The sequence below is a fragment of the Mesocricetus auratus genome, unplaced genomic scaffold (assembly GCF_017639785.1).
Source record: "Mesocricetus auratus isolate SY011 unplaced genomic scaffold, BCM_Maur_2.0 Super-Scaffold_100029, whole genome shotgun sequence".
In the NCBI taxonomy this organism is placed as follows: Eukaryota; Metazoa; Chordata; class Mammalia; order Rodentia; family Cricetidae; genus Mesocricetus; species Mesocricetus auratus.
The window spans coordinates 9,176,362-9,195,042 of NW_024429210.1; the positions used below are offsets into that span (position 1 = coordinate 9,176,362).

An 18,681-nucleotide genomic window follows, 5' to 3' on the forward strand; every position below is an offset into this window, starting at 1 on the left:
CGTAAAATACTCTGCCGTTTGTCACTCCAAGCCTCAGCCCACCATCCTCCTCTGCTTGCCATGACCTGCTCTGCCCTGAAGACGCAGCCTACTCTGACACTTACACGCTGTCCCTGGATGAGGCTCTTTTCCCTGGAGCTCTCAAACCACCTCATCCCCACGTCTTCATTTCGTGACGTCATTGCTCTGTGGTGACCTGTTGTACCTATCTGTAATTCTTTGCAATGAGCCCTTCAGAATGTCTCATTCGTCTCTGCATCTCCCTCCCATCCTAGGAAACAACACACACACAAATGCATTTTTACATATTTTTAGCATGTGTGTGCATGTATGCATGCATGCTCTGTGTGGGTACGTGCGCCTGAGTGCAGGTCCCTTACAGGTGTTAGATCCCTTGGAGCTGGAGTTACAGGCAATTGTGAGCTATACAACATGGGGTTCTGAGAACCAAACTCCAGTCCTCTGCAAATACTACATGATCTTCACATCTGAGCCCTCTCTCCAGCCTCACAAATACATTTTTGAGAAAATTAATCGATTAATCAATAGACAGAGGATTTCTCTGATAAATTGTACATAATATCATGGTTGCATATATTAAACATTACAAAACAACCACAAGTACTTGTAAAATACGCTAATATCTGGTTGCAGCATAGCACATGAAGGGAAAGAAGGAAGGAAGCACGGAAGGGAGGGAGGAAGGAAGGAAGGGAGGGAGGAAGGAAGGAAGGAAGGAAGGGAGGGAGGAAGGAAGGATGGATGGATGGAAGGATGAAAGGAAGGAAGGAAGGAAGGAAAGGATAAAAGATACAGAATTAGGCAGATCCTAAAACATTGCTGTACCACTTACATGACATTAAACAAGTCATAACATCTCTAACCTTAATGGCCTTATCTGTAAAAGGAGCATTGAAAAATAAAGGCTGTCCCCCTGGAGCAATTGAAGGGAGGGAAGGTAGAAGGGGCAAGGAGGGACAACAAATGGTGATGGGGCGTGGATGGCGTACATGTATGAAAATGTCATGATGTAGTCCACTGCTTTTATACTAACTAAAAAATCACATAAAAACACTATAAAACTGTGCCCCAGATATAGAATACATATATTGCAAGCATTACAGCAGCACTCAACTAAGTGACAACTACTATAGGTCTAATAGGGGGAATTCACATTGACCCAGTCAACCCTGAAACACCTACGTACGGGCATAACCCAGGTCATAGGATAGAATGCTGATAGAATGATTAACACTTGTGTTGGGCTTCATGCTGGCCAGTTTTTGTCAACCTGGCACAAATTAGAGTATCCGGGAAAAGGGACCCTCAATTGAGAAGTTGCTTCCATCTGAGTGGTCTTTAGACAAGCCTCTGGGGCGTTTTCTTCATTGATGATTGATTTGAAAGGGCCCAGCCATTGTGGATGGTGCCACACCCAAGCAAGTGGTCCTGGATTACATACGAAACCAAGCTGAGAAAGCCGTAATGTCAGTCAGCCAGCAAGCAGGGCTCTGCCATGGCCTCTGCTATAGCTCCTGTCTCCAGACTCCTATTTTTAGGCTCCTGCCATGAGTTCCTGACTCGGTTTCCCTTGACGATGCCCTGTGCTATGGAACTGTAAGCTCTATAAACCCTTTTCTCCTCCAAGTTGCTTTTGGTCATGATCTTTATCACAGCAACAGAGAAGCAAACTAGGATAGGCTTTCTCCAAGCTGGTATGTTCTCAAAGAGTGCAAACTGATCTTATTTTCACCTTGGAATAACATGATTTCATAGTGGTCTGCTTCTTCCCACCCCATCAAGTTTAATTTGGTATCTAATGCTATAAATCACTTAATAGCATTCAAAATAGCCTGATCTTTCTTCCCAAGTCATCACTCATATCAAAATCCTCTTTTCTGAACTAGAATTAAATCTCTTTTATTGTTAAAAAAACAACAACAGAAACTACTCTCCCCTCCTGGTCTCCCTCAAAAGTAGTGGACAACTGAGTGTGGTGATCTTGACAGAGAAAAGGTCCTCTGGGTGCTATGAAGAAGCCAGTGAAATAAGCAGAGTTAAAAATCTGAAGGCTGTCTACACACAGACATGTGCTCTCAAACCACCAGGGCTCTCTAGCAAAGACTACCTAGTGACCCAGAAGAGCTAGAACCTTCCAGATCAGGAGACTCACCAATCCACGTGACACATGCTCGTGTGTTTGATGGTCATGTACAAACCCACTCAAAAAATCCCCATGTCAACATATGCTATGCACACACACACACACACACCACACACAACTTCACACTGACTCATTATCCTCATTATCCTGGAGAATGGAGCTGCTGGATGGCACCATCCCACCACACTAGGAGAGCCAGAGTTAGTCACCTTTCTTTCCACTTCCCACCTCTAAGATGTCCTCCTTGGGTTCTTAGAAGCACTTGGTATCAGCCAGTGTGATTCTTGACAATCCCCTTAACCAGAGATATCATTCAAGGAAAGGGGCCAGAAAGATGCAATTACATAAGGGCAAGTAGGAAGGAGATGTCAAGTGAACCACCACTTCAGTGAGAACAGGGTCCTATTTACCAGCGCAGACTTGAAAGTGGGGAATTAGGGATGCTGAGACATTCACGGGTATGAGGATTCAGAGTTTGATAAACTGGCAACTGCTACAGGTATCCTTATAGACCCATTTGCATCTGCCTCGTAGCCAGAACTCACCATGCAGTCACTGTTTATTAGACACCTACATTTTATGGGAATTTGAGAGAACCTTGTTTGTTCTCAAAACATGTTCCTCTGAGTCTACAGTTCCTCTGAGTAGGCAGTTCAGAAAAAGTGTGAACTTCTTTGTAGGCATTTGAAAAGATTCTTGAAACTCACTAAACAAAATTGTTTAACCAAAGGAAGTCCAGGCTTTGTTTTGTTTTGTGTTTGTTTGTTTTAATGGAGTAAATCTATGTTGTCCCCTTTTAAGCTTGTAGTTGTTTATAAATGTCAGAAGCATTCAAAAATTAATGCTTTGATACACAGAGATGCTGTGAAGTGAAGGATCATAGTAAAATGTTTGAGGAGGGAATGGAGAGATGGTTCTGCAGCAAAGAGCACTGACTGCTCTTCCAGAGGACCTGGGTTTGATTCCCAGCACCTATATAGAGTTCCAGTTATGGAGATCACAACCATGTGTAGCTCCAGTTCCAGGGAATCCAACATCCTCTTCCAACCACAGCAGGCCTGTATGCATATGTGCACAAACAAACATACATGCAAAATACCCATGCACATGAAAATTAATAATAAAGGTTAAAACATTTCAACTGTTTTCAGAAATGCCTCAAGCATTAAACAGGACATTTGAGACTAAGCATCTCTAGGTCCATACCTCCTGCTGAAGGATGGCAAAGAGTGGGAAGCACCTGCTGGTGACAGAAGAAGACAATCCCAAATGGTGGCCCACACTCTTCTTCCAAAGAATGCTAGCTTTACTTTGTCTTGCTATATCCCATTTTATTTTATTTGTGTGTGTGCACAGGGACGTGTGTGCATGTGCTCACACACTCACATGCATGCATATACCTGCTTGTCTATATATACAAGACACAACCACAATGCCTCCAGATGTCAAAAGAGGGTGTTGGATCCCCTGCAGTTGGAGTTAGTGGGAGTTGTAAGCCATGGGTGCTGGGACCCAAACCCAGGTCACCTGTAAAGGCAGCAGATACTCTTACACACTACCTGCTGCCTTTTTAAAAAAGATGTCTCCTGGGTGCCCCTGACCCTACTGTCTTCACCGACTCCCCTTGCTCTTCTCTCTTTCTCCTCTTCCTTCACCTCACACCTCACCACCTCCCCCCAATCTGTAGGCCTGCAAAGTTCTTTGTTTTTGAGTCCTTCACTGTCCTAAAACTTACTATGTAGATCAGGCTAGTCTTGAACTCATAGAGATCCACCTGCCTCAATCTTCTGAATACCTGAGATCATAGGTATTTTCCACCTCACATGTCTAGGATCTTATCATTCCCCTATTTAACATGGCAATAAAATAGTCTTTTTTACTTCATTACTCAGAGGCTTAAGGGTTAATTTTGGTGACTAGAGCAGATGGTAAATCTGTGGTAAGACAATGGAAGTTCAGCATCCTCTCCCAGGGTCTGCGGCTATCATCAAACTCACACTTCCTCTACTCAGAGCCTAAGCCCTACTGTGTTTGCCACTGTGAACTCTTAATGTAGAGAGACATCTGGTTGGCTATCTAGACATTCCTAAGGCATAGCAATCACTACCTCGATGCTAACTGGTAACTTCACAAAGAGTACAAGTGTGAAACCCTGATGACTAGGCAACTTTGGTGAATTGTACACACACACACACACACACACACACACACACACACACGCATTATATTGTGTATATGATACAGATATCATATATATGATATATAGCAGTGGTGGGTAGGAAACAAGGACAGCATCTGTTCTATATTTTCCAGCTCACATACACCACAAGTTAGTCCTACAAATGATAATTTTTCCCAACACTGAATCCCCTATCTCTGTGTAATGAGGCATGCAGAGGAGAAAGAATTTCTGTGCTTTTTTTTTGTCTTTGATAAAAACTCTCCAATGAGTATTTCATCTCCAAATGAAAATTTTCTATCAGGTGAGATTGTGTGAGTTCCAGGAGTCATTGAAACCTAAGTGCACAAAGACATACATGTGCACACACTAGTGCAAACACAGCAATAGGTGTCCACAATGTGTAGAAGCGTAAGGCAGAACAACATGGGGAGTGATTTTTAAATGTCTTACATTACATCTCAATGGAATTTACAGCAGCTTGGCCGTCAGATATTTTAGTTCTGCTAGCTCTTATCTACATCACCTGGTCTAAATGCCCATGCAGTATTCTCATCCCAATACCTTGGGCCTGGTTGCCCTGACAGGTAGGAGGAGCAGTAAGCAGAAGCCCAGATCTAATATCTTTCCCAGTGCTTCTTAAAAACCTGCTTTCCAACAGCTGGCATATTTCCCTTCTCTACTTGGAAATTCTCAGAACTATTAATGTGCATAGCTGAGTTAATTCATAGATGAATTTAAAAACGAACAAAGCAAATCAAAGATCTACAAACATAAAAAAAACCACTCAGAACGTTTCGAAAGGCGTTTCCGATGAATCCACGAGTCACGGATGGAGTCTCTGCCTTGCTTCTATTTGGAGAATCATTGTTAACATCACCCCACGAAGCCCTTGCTGTGGTCTCAGAAGACAACAGGTTTTTACAGGAATACGTCCAACAAGTTACAAGGCAAAAGAATAATCATGGCTAAAGGGCAATGGACAAGTATTGACAACCAGCTTCACCCAAATCTCAAAACTGGCACAAAGGATAGGTGAGTAATTTAGAGAAGATCCAAGTGCACTAAATGTTCAAATTCTACTAAGTAGGAAGCTGGAGGGGAGTCACATGCCATGAACAGAAGAAAAAAGGAAAGCCTGAATACAGAGAGTCTCATAAAGAAAGTATCTGCGCCAGAGACAATGAAATGTGTCCCAACCACAGGAGAAGCTGAACACAGGAGTTCAAGGCCAGTGTGGATAACATAGTGATACTCTATCTCAAAAGTAAATAAATAAAAAAAATCTTTCCTTTTCTCTGTTGGTTTGGTAATCATGCCTTGGAACAGTAATACACAGAATTTAACCTTTGACTGAAACAAACAAATAAAGCTCTAATCCAACTAGTACCACTGTATTTGCAAATATTTATTTCTAAATATTTCAAGCCATGGTCTCTATTTATCAAATAGCTTTCTAATGAAATTTGTACTGCCTTTCTAGCATTTCTATTTAGCAGTGAGGGAAGATTCTAAAACTAAATGCTAGTATACCCAGCGTTATAGTTCCTTTTATAAGATTGTTTGTGTGCCAGTGTTTTATTATCTCCTTGAAACATGATACTTGCCCTTCAAAGAAATTAAGATAAACCCAAATGTGTCTTACATGAAACAGCTACAAACCACAACTTCCTAAGCAAGCAGTCTACCAGTAAGAACATCCCCCAATGCTTAAAACATTGCCTCCTTAGCCCAAGCAGACAAGACCTTACAAACAGCTGTGCATGAACACAGCCCATTCACTTCTAGGAATTGGGAGAGAGTACTTAGCACAAGATTCATCCAGTACTGCCATCTGGGTTGTATCATATGACGGAGTTTTCAGTGATTTGCTACACTATCTCAGAAAGTTTTCTGAGGTCCTTCCTACCCTCTCCCTCTCCCTCTCTCTCTCCCTCTCCCTCTCTCCCTCTCCCTCTCCTCCTTTTCCCTCTCCCTCTCTCTCTCCATCTCCCCCCCCCGTCTCCCTCTCCCTCTCCCTCTTCTCATTATGTAGACCAGGCTGGCCTCAAACTCACAGAGCTCTGCCTGCCTCTGCCTCCCCATTGCTGGGATTATAGGTCTATATCACCACACCTTGCTGCTTTGATTTTGGGTTTTGGTTGGTTGGTTGGTTGGTTGGTTGGTGGTTGGTTGGTTGGTTGGTTGTTTGGTTGATTGGTTGGTTGGTTTGGTGGAGGGTGGTTTTGGAGGATTGTTTGTTTGTTTGTTTGTTTGTTTGTAGACAGCATCTTCCTCTGCAGCCAGGGCCTCACGCTCTGCATCCTCTTACCTTACGGTCTCCTGAGTTCTGGGATTACAAGAGTGTGCCCAGATCAGTCTCCTTTTAGTTCACAATTGATATCAGAATAATAGTGACCTACTCAAAGTAACAATTACATTTTTCTGGAAGCTCTATAATTATAAAATGTTCTATAAAACAACACCTCCGTCAAACAGTACCCAGCCTCCTTTTGTCAAGTCAATTGCTGTTTTTGAAGGATGAGCGGAGTGTAATTAAAAAGAAAGCATGTTGTTTAATACAGTGCTTGGAGGCACTATTTGACACAGTTTGCATGGTTCTCCTTAGTTCTCATGGTGACTGGGTGAGTGGAGATGAACTATTCCCAGTTTCACAAACTACACAATCGAGGCTCCCCAAGGTGCACTAAGTTACCCTCTCAAGCAAAGCCCACATTCAAATTTGAGTGTTCTGTCCCTAGACTGTACTTTTCTGGGGTGCCAGCTGCCTGTAAGTGGAAGTCAGCAAACTCATTTGCTTTTTCCCAAGGGTTTCCAAAATTTCACCTTTTCTATTTCTCTAGTCTCCCGCCAGAAATGCTCCCAGTTTGTATCTGAGGAAGAGAAAGGAAGTAGCTACAAGACACTCTTGTTTACTCCTCCCATCATGGAAACTTTCACTTAGCACTTATGCTTGTGACGTTATGATAAAATCTAGTCTAATTTGCTTACAGAAATGCAGAAGCATTTCTAGATGTTTACAATTTCAACCAAGTTTGAATCTGTTATTTCCAAGGATTTCTGAATCTTTGAACTCCCTAGCGGTATTAAATTTGGAGGTGGAGAGACTATTCCCCTTTTCCATGATTCATGTCAGATATGGCCTACGGAAAGGATCTTTTCAAAGCTTTCTGAAATTGAATTTGAGTTTCTGCTCCCAGGATGCCCAACTTCTCTATATTCAAGCCCTTCTTCAGTTGAAGATCAGCAAAAAATATGTGGGTTCCAGGCCAGGGTGCCAAACCTTGAGGCCCCCTTGCTGAAAATTCCGAGAAGCTCAGAAGGGGGCTGGCTCTTCCCAGGGCACATCCCAGGTTAACAGCATCCTGGGCTAATTCTCACTGTTTTGAGTATATAAGTGTCAGGTGTCCTAGACATGAGGCAAAGCTTCATAACTGGCTTATCAATGTTTTATTACCCTCTTTTTTTCTATTGGCATGTTCTTTACATGGCCTTAATAAATATTAAACACTCACACACCTCACTGTTAGGGTGCCAAGCAAACCTTCCAGAATGTCCCAACAGTGGAGTGAAGAACAATGTGCTTAATTGGAAGGGCAGGGTAATTTGGAAAACAAAATTGAGTTGCTACAAATTCCCAACTGCAGAATAGAACTGTTTATAGTAAACTCACTCAGACGCCGATTGTGGCTGGATTTGAATAATTATTAGAATAAAAATGTTTGATCATCAACAAAACCACTTGATGAGCACGGAACATGAGCAGTTAGCAGGCCACTATCATTTTGTGCTATCGCCACAGGACACGGTGAGTCTACCAGCTTTTTGATCACTTCGTTATTGAACACAGCTTGTAAAACCCTTAAATGTAGTAAATACATAGGCCAAGTGTGAAAACTTGATGAGCAATTCCCCAGAAATTTTCAGCACATGATAGGGACAGAGAAAACACGGAAAGAAAGGGAGCTAGATGCATCTATTATTCAATCACTTTCTTAAAAAAATTATCAGTAAGTTGAGTTGAAAATGTTAAGTTCCTGATTTTCTTTATTAGAAACTATGGCCAAGAAAATCGCAATAGCCAAAACGTAGATAGCCACCACGTGTGGAGGTGCACACTTTTAATCCCAGCACCCAGGAAGCAGAGGCAGGTGGATGGATCTCTGTGAGGTTGAGGCCAAGTGGGTCTACATCTGGGGTCACATATCAGACACCCTGTATATCAGATAAGTATATTACGGTTCATAATGGTAGTAAAATTACAGTAATGAAGTAGCTACAAAATAATTTTATGGTTGGAGGTCACCACAACATGAGGAACTGTATTAAAGGGTTACAGCATCAGGAAGGTTGAGAACCACTGGTCTACATTGTAAGTTACAGACCGGCCAGGACTACATAGGGAGATCCTATCTCAAAACCAACCAAACAACAATAACAAAAAGATGATACTGGCCCCATGTATTTGCATCTGTAACTATGAAGCATGGATAGGAATGGCTATGTGAAAGAGGGCAGTATGCTTTCCCGGGGGTCATCTTACTATCCACTTAGGGAGATGTCACTTGGAACAAAAAGGCCATTCCTGTATTACAAAGAAAAGCTTCATACATTTGGTAGAATTGTAGGGTAATTCCATAAACTATGCAAGTGATGAAATATAAATAAATGATACATCTATTGACATGTTCAAGAGCGAAAGGCAAGATGGTGACTCAGAAGACTCACAAATGACAATTTCAAATAAAGAAATACTCGGTGGCTAGTTATCACAAATCTATTCTATAAATTCTCTTCAATGGGGGGACTAAAGACAACTCCACATATGATAGCCATGTTCTACCTAAACCCCAGATGGGCAGCTTCATTTACTATAGAACCCTCTATTCTGATTACAGTGACAGCTGATAACATCTCCCCCACCTAATGCTATTTTTAGTTTTGTATGTATATATATATATATTGCTGGTATTTGTGATTAATAAAGATTTAAGCTACGATGTATGAGTTTTATCCATGGAGGACACAGATTTTGTTTTGGTCTTAACTTCAGGGAGAGTAGCTTCAACACTCCAATAAACAGAAAAGAGGGCTCCGTTTAAAACCGATCCGAGGAGCTCGTGAGCTCCAGTTAGTTTGCTTTGACTTTACATTATAGAAATCATTAGCCCACCTCCCAGATGGATCTCTCCTTGGAGGCCCTGCAGACAAACACACCATTTCATGTAAACAGTGCAAGTATGCCTTGAAATATCAGACACTGTACACCATTCAGTTTGAAATTAACTTTTCAAATCACTCAGGAATAACTTTGGAATAACAGAAAATACTATAGGTCGCAGGTAATTATAGCTTATCTATATCATTAAATGAATGTTGGGAAACACATCCCAACAGCTACAGAGTTTTAAGAAGTGTTCTATTGTGAAAGAAATTCTTATTTTTTCATTTCTAAATGTCTTAAGAGAAGAAACGCATTTCATAAATTGAGTGGTATAAGAAAACTCTAAGTTTTCGTCAAACTGCTCCGTTCTTTGTCCTTTGACGGCTGTGTCAATTTCTTTATAAATTTCATTTTCCAGAGTTTCATAATAGTCCTAAAACACACTTCACTTTAAAGTGTTTCTATGGGACATGATGGGAATATAAATTCAGAATAAAAAGCAGATCATGAATACGGGAACAAATATGGACATTAGTTAGGAATACAGTCACCAAAATCAGCCATTCGTACCACAAGAGGAAGAGCACAGAGATGTGGCAATCTATCTGTACACCAGTGTTGGCAATCCCAGAGCATAAACATGACTGAAACTTTCCACTTTTCCACCTAACAGTAAAGCAAATGTCATAAATTCTAAATGACTCAGAATGCCGTCCGCTTAAACCCACTGTACAGTTTAAGAGTGTATGCTAAGTAAAACGAAAAAGAAAGCAGCAGAGTTATGAAACTTGATTAATCTTATTAAACTAATCAAAGGTTGTGGATGTTTCTAAAGGCACACTTTGTACACATGCAAATTGTAATAGTGCTTGACGTATGCAGAAGAACATACTTTCATTTAAGATTTTCAAAGAGGCGCCACACTGCATAGGCAAGTCCTTTGCTTGTGAACATAATTCTATGAACTGTGAGTCCTGGAGTGCCAAAGAACCAATTGTAGAAAGGTATTTCTGAGAATGATAAGTGATATAAAATTCATTTTATAAGTTATTCATTCTCCATTAGTTTATTCACATACATTGGTTCATATGTCATGGAAAAATCACAATGGCACCCTTTCATATCTTCAGAAAAGTTCATGACTTGATTCTGGCCATAATTTGTATTTAACTATACCTACTTATACGAACAATAAATGACAGGTATATAATTGAATAATTCTAGAGATAAGCCTTTTTCACTAGAGGATAAATACTTTATATTGTCCTTTAGTGGATTTTAGGAATTCTGAAACAAGTGAAAAATATAATTCCACAATATCTACACATTTATATTCTCCTTTAATGAGAGCATACTTTCTAGACTAAGGGAGGCTGTCTGGGAAAGTATTCTAGGCAGCTCAGTAAAGTACTACCAACTGCTTCAGTTCTGTGCACTTGAGTGTATTAAACTGATTGAAATTGGATTCCAGTGACAAATATTTAAATGAATGCATTCTCAGTTACTGTATGAAGTGTACTTCATGCCATTTACTAGGTTTTTTTGAGACTGTTTCTTTGTGTAGACTTGGTTGTCCTAGAACGAGCTCTGTAGACTAAGTTGGCCTTGAGCTCCCAGAGATCAGCCTGCCTCTGCCTCCAGAGTGCTAGGATTAAAAGTGTGAGCCACCTCTGCCCAGCATGTTTTGAGCTTTTTTAACTTTTATTTTACATAACATTTTTTTTGGAGTTCTGGGAATTGAACCCAAGGCCTCACACATGCTTAGATGAGCGCTGTACTGTTGAACCACATACCATCTCCTAGACCCCAACTTTCTGTTATTTTTAAGACTCATTTAATTTTATATGTTTGAGTGTTTTGGCTACATGTATGTACACTGTGTGTAAGTATGTACACTGTATGTATACTGTGCCTGATATCTGCAAAGGTCAGAAGAGGGCATTGGATCCCCTAGATCTGGAGGCACCGATGGTTGTGAGCCGCCATGCAGATTTTGTGTATACTGTATGTACTCTGTATGTGCCCGTATGTACACTGTATGTATACTGTGTCTGGTATCTGCAAAGGTCAGAAGAGGGTATTGGATCCCATAGATCTTCAGGCACAGATGGTTGTGAGCCACCATGTGGATTTTGTGAATGGAAGCTGTGTCCTCTAGAAGAATAACAATTGCTTTAACCACTGAGCCATCTCTCCAGTGCCATAGATGTGACTTTAAACAAGTATCACAGCTGGATATGTCCTGCCAAGCAAGAACAGCAAGCTCCTGTGATTTACAGTTCTCTTTTATTCAGGATATTTGAAAACCTTAAACATCTGTACAGCTGACAGATAAACTGTGTCCTATACATCTGCTTTCATCTCTTTACTTGTAAAGGAGCATTTTCCATAATTGTATTTAATTCAAAATATCAGGTTTTTTTATCCTTAGGAGAAATAGCAAAAGATTTTGTTTCAATTATAGCATAAATTTGAGTATTACTTCAATACAAATATGACAGATGTCATAATCCAAAAAAAGGCCATGTAAAATGTGACAGTTGCAAACATTTAAGACTGTGTAACAAAAAATGACTGAGAACCATATCAGTTTACTGTCCTTCAACTATTTCCTTGACAGTGGAGTCAAATAATGTTGAATTATAGACCTCCTTACAGGAAGTCTTATTTCATGTTCATTTTTTGATTTTCCCTGGTAGGCCCTATAGGAATTTGGCTGCATGCCCACTTTCCTTTAGAAGTTTCTGTATACATCCTTGGGTTGTGTTTGATGATTAAATGATTATTTATTAAAACCTTTAGGGTTGGGGAGTCGTTCAGGGGCAGAGCACTTATGTTGGTAGGGTTCAACTCCCAGTAACACACACACACACACACACACACACGCACACACAACCCCTAGTAACACAAACACAAAGCACACACATACACTTGACAATTTCACATTTTTGACATGTTTACTTTTCATAAGAAAATACTGCTTTGGCAATGGAAACCATAAGTTGCCAATATGAAAATGTTTAATCTGAATACATGTTGAAAATATTTTCATTTATGGTGAGAATCTCAATAAAACTTGTTGTCATTCTTTGTAGTTTCTTCAAATGCACTTGAAGGGATGCTATGTTGCCTATATAACAATAGTAAGTCACTTCAGCCCATTTGCCTGGCCTTCATAACCAGTTTTCAACTACAGACTCACAGCCTATTTTTTGAGTCTGAAGTTTCCATGAGTATTTTTCCTTCCATTGCTCAGCAACAGCTGTATTTTACATCTTTTGGGCTATGACAAACATTTTAAGATATGAATATACGAGTGTCTGAAAACAAAGTGATTCAAAATTTATTGTCAGAGCCGGACAATTTTAGCACATCGGTGGCTTTTTGGAAAGCAAACCCACATTTCCATCCTTTATTTCTTGCTTCTTTTTCTCTTTACTATTCAAGTTTCTTCATTTCCTAACATGAGTCTGTAACAGCCCAATAGTTACAGTAGACACAACTATGCTATGTACTTCTGAATGGTGAGCAATGGAGTCATTCCAGTGGGAGCAGTATTGCTGTTGGAGTGACCTATTGCCTTAGAGCTAGTTAAACCAGGAGAAGTAGTTACAGTTATGGCTTTGCTTTGTACAAAGTAGCATTAGTATCATTGCTTTCTATTAACTGTGGAACTTGCACCTGGGACTTCTACTGGGAGGAGAGGAGGGCAAGAGGGAGGGGTTAAGGAGGAAATGGAGGGGGCAGAGAGGGATTGGAGGTCTACGAAAATGAAAAAGTGGTTGTACGTACTATTAGCATTTAAACCTGGCTGACATTTAACAATATAATTGATCTCAGCTATTTGCATAGACTAGACCCTATACTTTTTCCTCTTACTGTTTTCTTAAATGTTTTAAACACCCCTATTAAAAATCAATCTATGTCTACTCAGAAACCATACATAAATATAAAAGCCAAGCAGAAAATAACAATAAAAACAAACCTGCTAAACAAGTAACTTTCAATTCAAAGCAACAAAGGATCCAGAATGAGAATCCCAATTAGCCCATGTAGTGACAAGCAGTCAACACCTTATTACTTAATCATTAAAGAGAATCTTGCCGTAATTTCCCTTTGACATACTTCAAAAAATGAATTAAGGGTACACCGCCTAATCCACAACAACAATCCACAGTGGCATTTAGACAATGCCTAGACCCTATATCTTGCAAGGATTGTGCATCGAGAGATTCAGGAGTAAGTTCTTATGAAGCATTTACAATTTCTTAAAAGGTGTATTAAATGTAAACACTGTGAAACAGGCTATCTGATAAGGGCCCGTTTGTGTCCAGTTTTTTTTTCTTTTAGTGAATGAAAATGCACTGCAGACGTTTTTTGTATTAGTAAACATCTGTGCCTCATGCCTCCTCTCTCTCTCTCTCTGTCTCTCTCTCTCTTTCTCTTTTTTTTTTTTTTTTTTTGTCTAAGCAGCCGATTCAAGCCATGAAGGACATTGTCCCCTTACAGGAACCTCTACCATCAGAAAACTGAAATCTCCTGAGGGTGACTCCCCATGCCACTTTGGAGTGAGGAAGGGCTTTCAGTCAAGTCTGACTTCAGTTTTAAAACCTCAACTCAAACTACGCCCCAGAAAGGGCATTCTGAACTTCGGAAATAGATAAAAAACAATCGCCACCAAAGTTCCCAGGCCCACTGGGAATCTCCGCACTAGCTCAGATCAGCCCCAGATCTTCTAGGCCTAATCGACTGGCGCCCTGAAGCCTGGGCTGGCCAGGCCTGGGGCTGCGGTGGCTGCCCTCGCTTCCAGGCTACCCCCACTCCAGGAAGCCTGCTAGCACTTGGCTTTTAACCTGCCGGGCCATCGGGGCTTTCGTGCCTCATCTCAGCAAGCCACAGAACTTCTCCCTGGATGTCACGGGCCAGTTAGGATTAACACGCAACAGGGCGCCCTGCTCCGGCCGCCAGCTCTGGCCCAGGAGCTGTTAAATGCAGATTGAGAGAAGGACCCCCGGAGGGCTGCTGTTGAATAAAACTGTAATCCAAAGGCACCGTTTCTCAGCGTCCAGCTTTCCGGGTGGGGAGAAGCTGGGCCTTTGCTGATGCCTAATCTCTGCTCTCTCTCCAGACGTGGCCACCCCAGAAGCTCCCCGCTCCTTTCCTCAGTCCTCAGAGTTAAAAAAAAAAAAATGCTTAGATACGGGAATAAAGAGGAACAGATATCTCCGGGAAGGAAGGCGACGGCTCCTTCCCGGAGTACCTCCTTAAATCCAGCATCTGGGTGGCCCCGCCTGGCGCCCCCGGTTCTACCCAGGACCCCTAATCCCCAGTTCCACCTAGCCTCGGCCCCGCGTCCTTCCTGGCTGGTGGCCTCCCAGTCAAACCCTTGCCTGCACGCCTCCCTTTCTGTCCGCTCTCTGATTTCAACCCATCCCTTTATCTCCTCCTCTGAGGCGGGCAACTTCTGGTTCAGCTACCCTCAACCCCTGGGGACCACGAGAGTCTGTGCCCAGAGAGAGCATGATGGTCGGGAGAGGGCGCACAGGAGGCTGGCGACCACTAGGCAAGGCCAAGGGACCTACAGATGGCCTCCAAGAGTGGAGAAGACTGGGAACCACCAGGAAGTGGGGGAGAATAGGATTATAACTTCTACTGGTGTCTTAATCTGATAAAAAAGAAAGAAAAAGGAAAAAAAAGGCCTTACATTGTTGTAGGACCTACGACATTACACGACCAAGTGAATACCCACAGACTTAAATAGTCCTCCAGGAAATCAGTTGGCATCAAAATCGTTGATCCCAGCGCCTAGTGAAGATGACAGCCTTCGCGCCCTCCGAGGGGATGGGGGAAATAAAATAAAATAAACTGTACTGCCAGCAGACCCCAGAGGCAGAGCGGTTAATGAGTTAACTAGGCCTTCCTGAAGCATCAAGTCCCCGAGGACACCCAGTGCGGGTCCTAAGCAGGCTGGGTCGCCTTCCAGAACAGGGAGTAAAGCTAAGCCCCTTAAAGGCCTGGCCCCTGAGGCTCCACATTGGGAGTTCAGCATCCCCCGGGAGCCTGCCCTAGTCTTCGGAACACACACTTGGAGACCATGGGGTGGCTCTGGCCCCTCGACCTTCACTCCTCACCTAGCCGGAGAGGGAAGCCAGCCTACCTGGCCTCCAAACAAAACACACTGAACTCACCTCCCCAGACCCTTTCCAGCCACACTGGCTCCTGGCTTTTTGGAAGTGGATAAAAAGAAGAACACACATCCACTGCTGTCCTCAAATGACAGAGCTGGGTGTGCCCAAAGGGTCACACCGGTAAGCTCACACACCACGAGCCAACAGCGCCAAGAACCCGGACAAACCTAAGGAACACACCATATCAGCATGGACCGCCTGCACGATTCTTTTGTAGGTAGGAAGGGAGAATAAAAGGCACGTGTTTAGCCGATGAAAATCTCAGACTAATGAAACAGAGTAAGGGAAGTTTGTGAAGGAGTAGGGAAAACTCAATGACGTTTCATTAATTCTATATCCTCTATGCTTCCCAAACCCCATAACTTTGGCCCTTTATCTTTGACTTTAATAAAATAATGATTCGTTGAGAAAATGGGGTATAAATCTTCATTTTGGAGGCAATTAAAGTGTTGATTTCATTCATGCCCCTAAGCGGTTCTTGTAATTTGCTCAAATAGCTTTATGTACCCAGCACTCCGGAGCTTTTAGAATCCCATTTTCTAGTTCGGCTTGTTGGATTACAATTTTTACTCAACAGCAGCTACTAGTGGAATCTGCATTTAACAAGCAGGGCTGACGACTGAGCCCCTAAAGAGGTTGGGAACCCTGAGGCACTGCGTCTGGGCCGCCTGCGGCTTTCCCACCTTGATCTGCACTCACTGCGGGTTCTGGACCCCGGTCTACACCGACCCGGTTCCAACTCTCCAACAGTAGTGAGGACCTCTCCTGTTGGCCTTTTAGAGTTCTACTTTGCCATACCACTCGTGGGCAAGGAAGAAATTCAGCACAAATTGTGGAATCGCTCAGGATTAGTCACGGATTTTGAGAGAATACCTTAAGGTGACGCTAAGAATGAAGTTGGAACAACACGTCCTTGGCCAGCAGTGACCATCATAAAACTTCCAGAGGAAAAAACAGCGGGGTTTGACTTAACAAAGGCAGGTTAGCCACATCCCCCCAACCCCCAAGTAGCCACACACATGTTAAGCCCCAATAAGAAAGAGCTCTAGGGTTTTGTCGATGGTGCTAGAGACAGAGGAGTCCACTACTTAAATCTCTAGACTCATAGCACCCATCCTCTCCAGAGCTGTCCAGGACCGTGTTTCATCTCACTCACTCCTCAGATTTTCACTCCCCCCCCCCCAACTCATTTGGACCAATCCAGAGACACAGCAATAGGAAAGAGAAACTGACTGGGAGCAAATGGTGGCGTCTCAGTGACAGAGAGAAATTCTCCACCCCCAACTCCACATAAAAATCATCCCCACTTAGCACCGCAGAGGAAAGGGGGCCTGGAGGGAAGGCTGGAAAGAGCCGCGGTGGAGAGCAAATGCATGGGCCCCTGCCCTCCACACCCAGGGAGTCGCCAGGGCGTCCTTGACGCTAACCCTGCCAAAAGCTGCCAAGGCAGGAAGCTCAGAGCACATACCAGCTGGAGGACGAGTGGAAGGGAGGAGGAGAAAAGTCCATATTTATCTGTTTTTCTAACCTCGGCCTGCTTTTATTTTTTTCTATTAAGTACAATAAAATGGGCGAGCTTGCAGGGAATACCACACAAAGCAATGTTCAGTGAGGTCTAGAAGCGGTCGGCCGGGGAAAACTGACAAGACAGGCTAATGAAGCGTGTAGACAGGGAGAAAATAGCCAGTGCTTGCTAGATTTCAGACCTTCACTGTCTCCCTTAGACCACCTATCTTGGACTTATTCCTAATAAAATAAGAAATAAGCAGACCCTACACTTTTCTTTTCTTCAAGATGAAGGGGGGAAATGCTCATGAACAAAGCCCTACACGCAGAGGTGGCCACTGGCAGTTAACACTCCCATTATTATGGAGGGTAAATAAAATAAAGACAAAAATTAAAAGCGACAAGAAACAGGTCAAGTTTGCAGGCGAAGCTTTTACAAGCTCATCTCTCCAGGTCGAATCCCAGAGCCAGCCTTAATGAAGCAATAATAGCCACATTATTCAAAAATTTTCATTTTGATGGAAATGTATCTAAAAGGGACTTAATCATATGCAAATCATAAAGGAGGTGGTAGTGATCCAGCAAGCAATATGCATACAGATTTTTTCTTAGGGATGTTGAAATTGAAAGTCTCATACCTGGTCAGTTAGATTTGCTGATCTCGTTACATCTTCACTGTCTGATTTTGATCCTCCTTCTCTATCATCTATCACCAAATCGATAGGCATTTTCCCTTTCAAACAGCTAATATACCGGTGGCAGAAATTGTCACATAATTCGTGTACCTACATTATGACAGAAATAAAAAAATGGAAATATAATCAGGAGTGCATAAACGACATTGACAAGTGTAGTCCACCCCCCTTGTGAGATCCAAACTTCCAAATAGGGGAAACACAGGGCAATTGTCCTCTAGAGACCCCCAGACGCATACAGAATTAGGAATAACTTTCTTTTCTTGCAAAATAGAGATATCCCAGAAAATTGACAGTGACAAGATGATTCACAGGCTACAACATAGTCAACACCCATGTTAAATTCATCTGCTCCTGGGGCTGTAGCCATTACAGAGGTGACCTGCATGGGTGACACTTAAGGTAAACTATTTAATTTCATCTGGTTAGTTTACCACAAAGCTTTCCCCAAAGTTCCTAAGGAAAACATGTGATATACACCACACATACACATACACATATACACACACACACACACCTGTATTGTGATGACATAAGATGCATGCCTGACAACCAAAATCAACTTGCCTTTGCCCAATATGTGAAAAAATACAGCCACAAAACTTACTAAATTGATTTTTAAAAAAGAAATAAAAGAACAACTGAAAATATTTAAGTCTAAGTAAAGTCTACTCTTGCAAAATCCAGGCATCCCTTACACTCAAAAGCTCACAAGAAACCCGGCGTGCTTGCAATTTAATGTTAGTTTGAATTACAATACATTAAGTTTTTATTGCTGAGATTTA

General features: G+C 42.2%; 1 protein-coding gene across 3 annotated transcripts in view; it reads right to left on the bottom strand.

Annotated features, from left to right (window-relative positions):
- Meis1 (Meis homeobox 1) overlaps positions 1–18,681 on the bottom strand; it is a 138,829-nt gene that overhangs the window by 111,953 nt on the left and 8,195 nt on the right. For 2 of the 3 annotated variants that reach the window (XM_005070399.4, XM_005070400.4), the window contains exon 6: positions 17,840–17,986. The exons of the other annotated variant lie outside the window; for it this stretch is intronic. In XM_005070399.4, the coding sequence (XP_005070456.1) occupies positions 17,840–17,986 (147 nt within the window). The remainder of the gene's footprint in view (positions 1–17,839; positions 17,987–18,681) is intronic. 3 annotated transcript variants of the gene reach the window in all.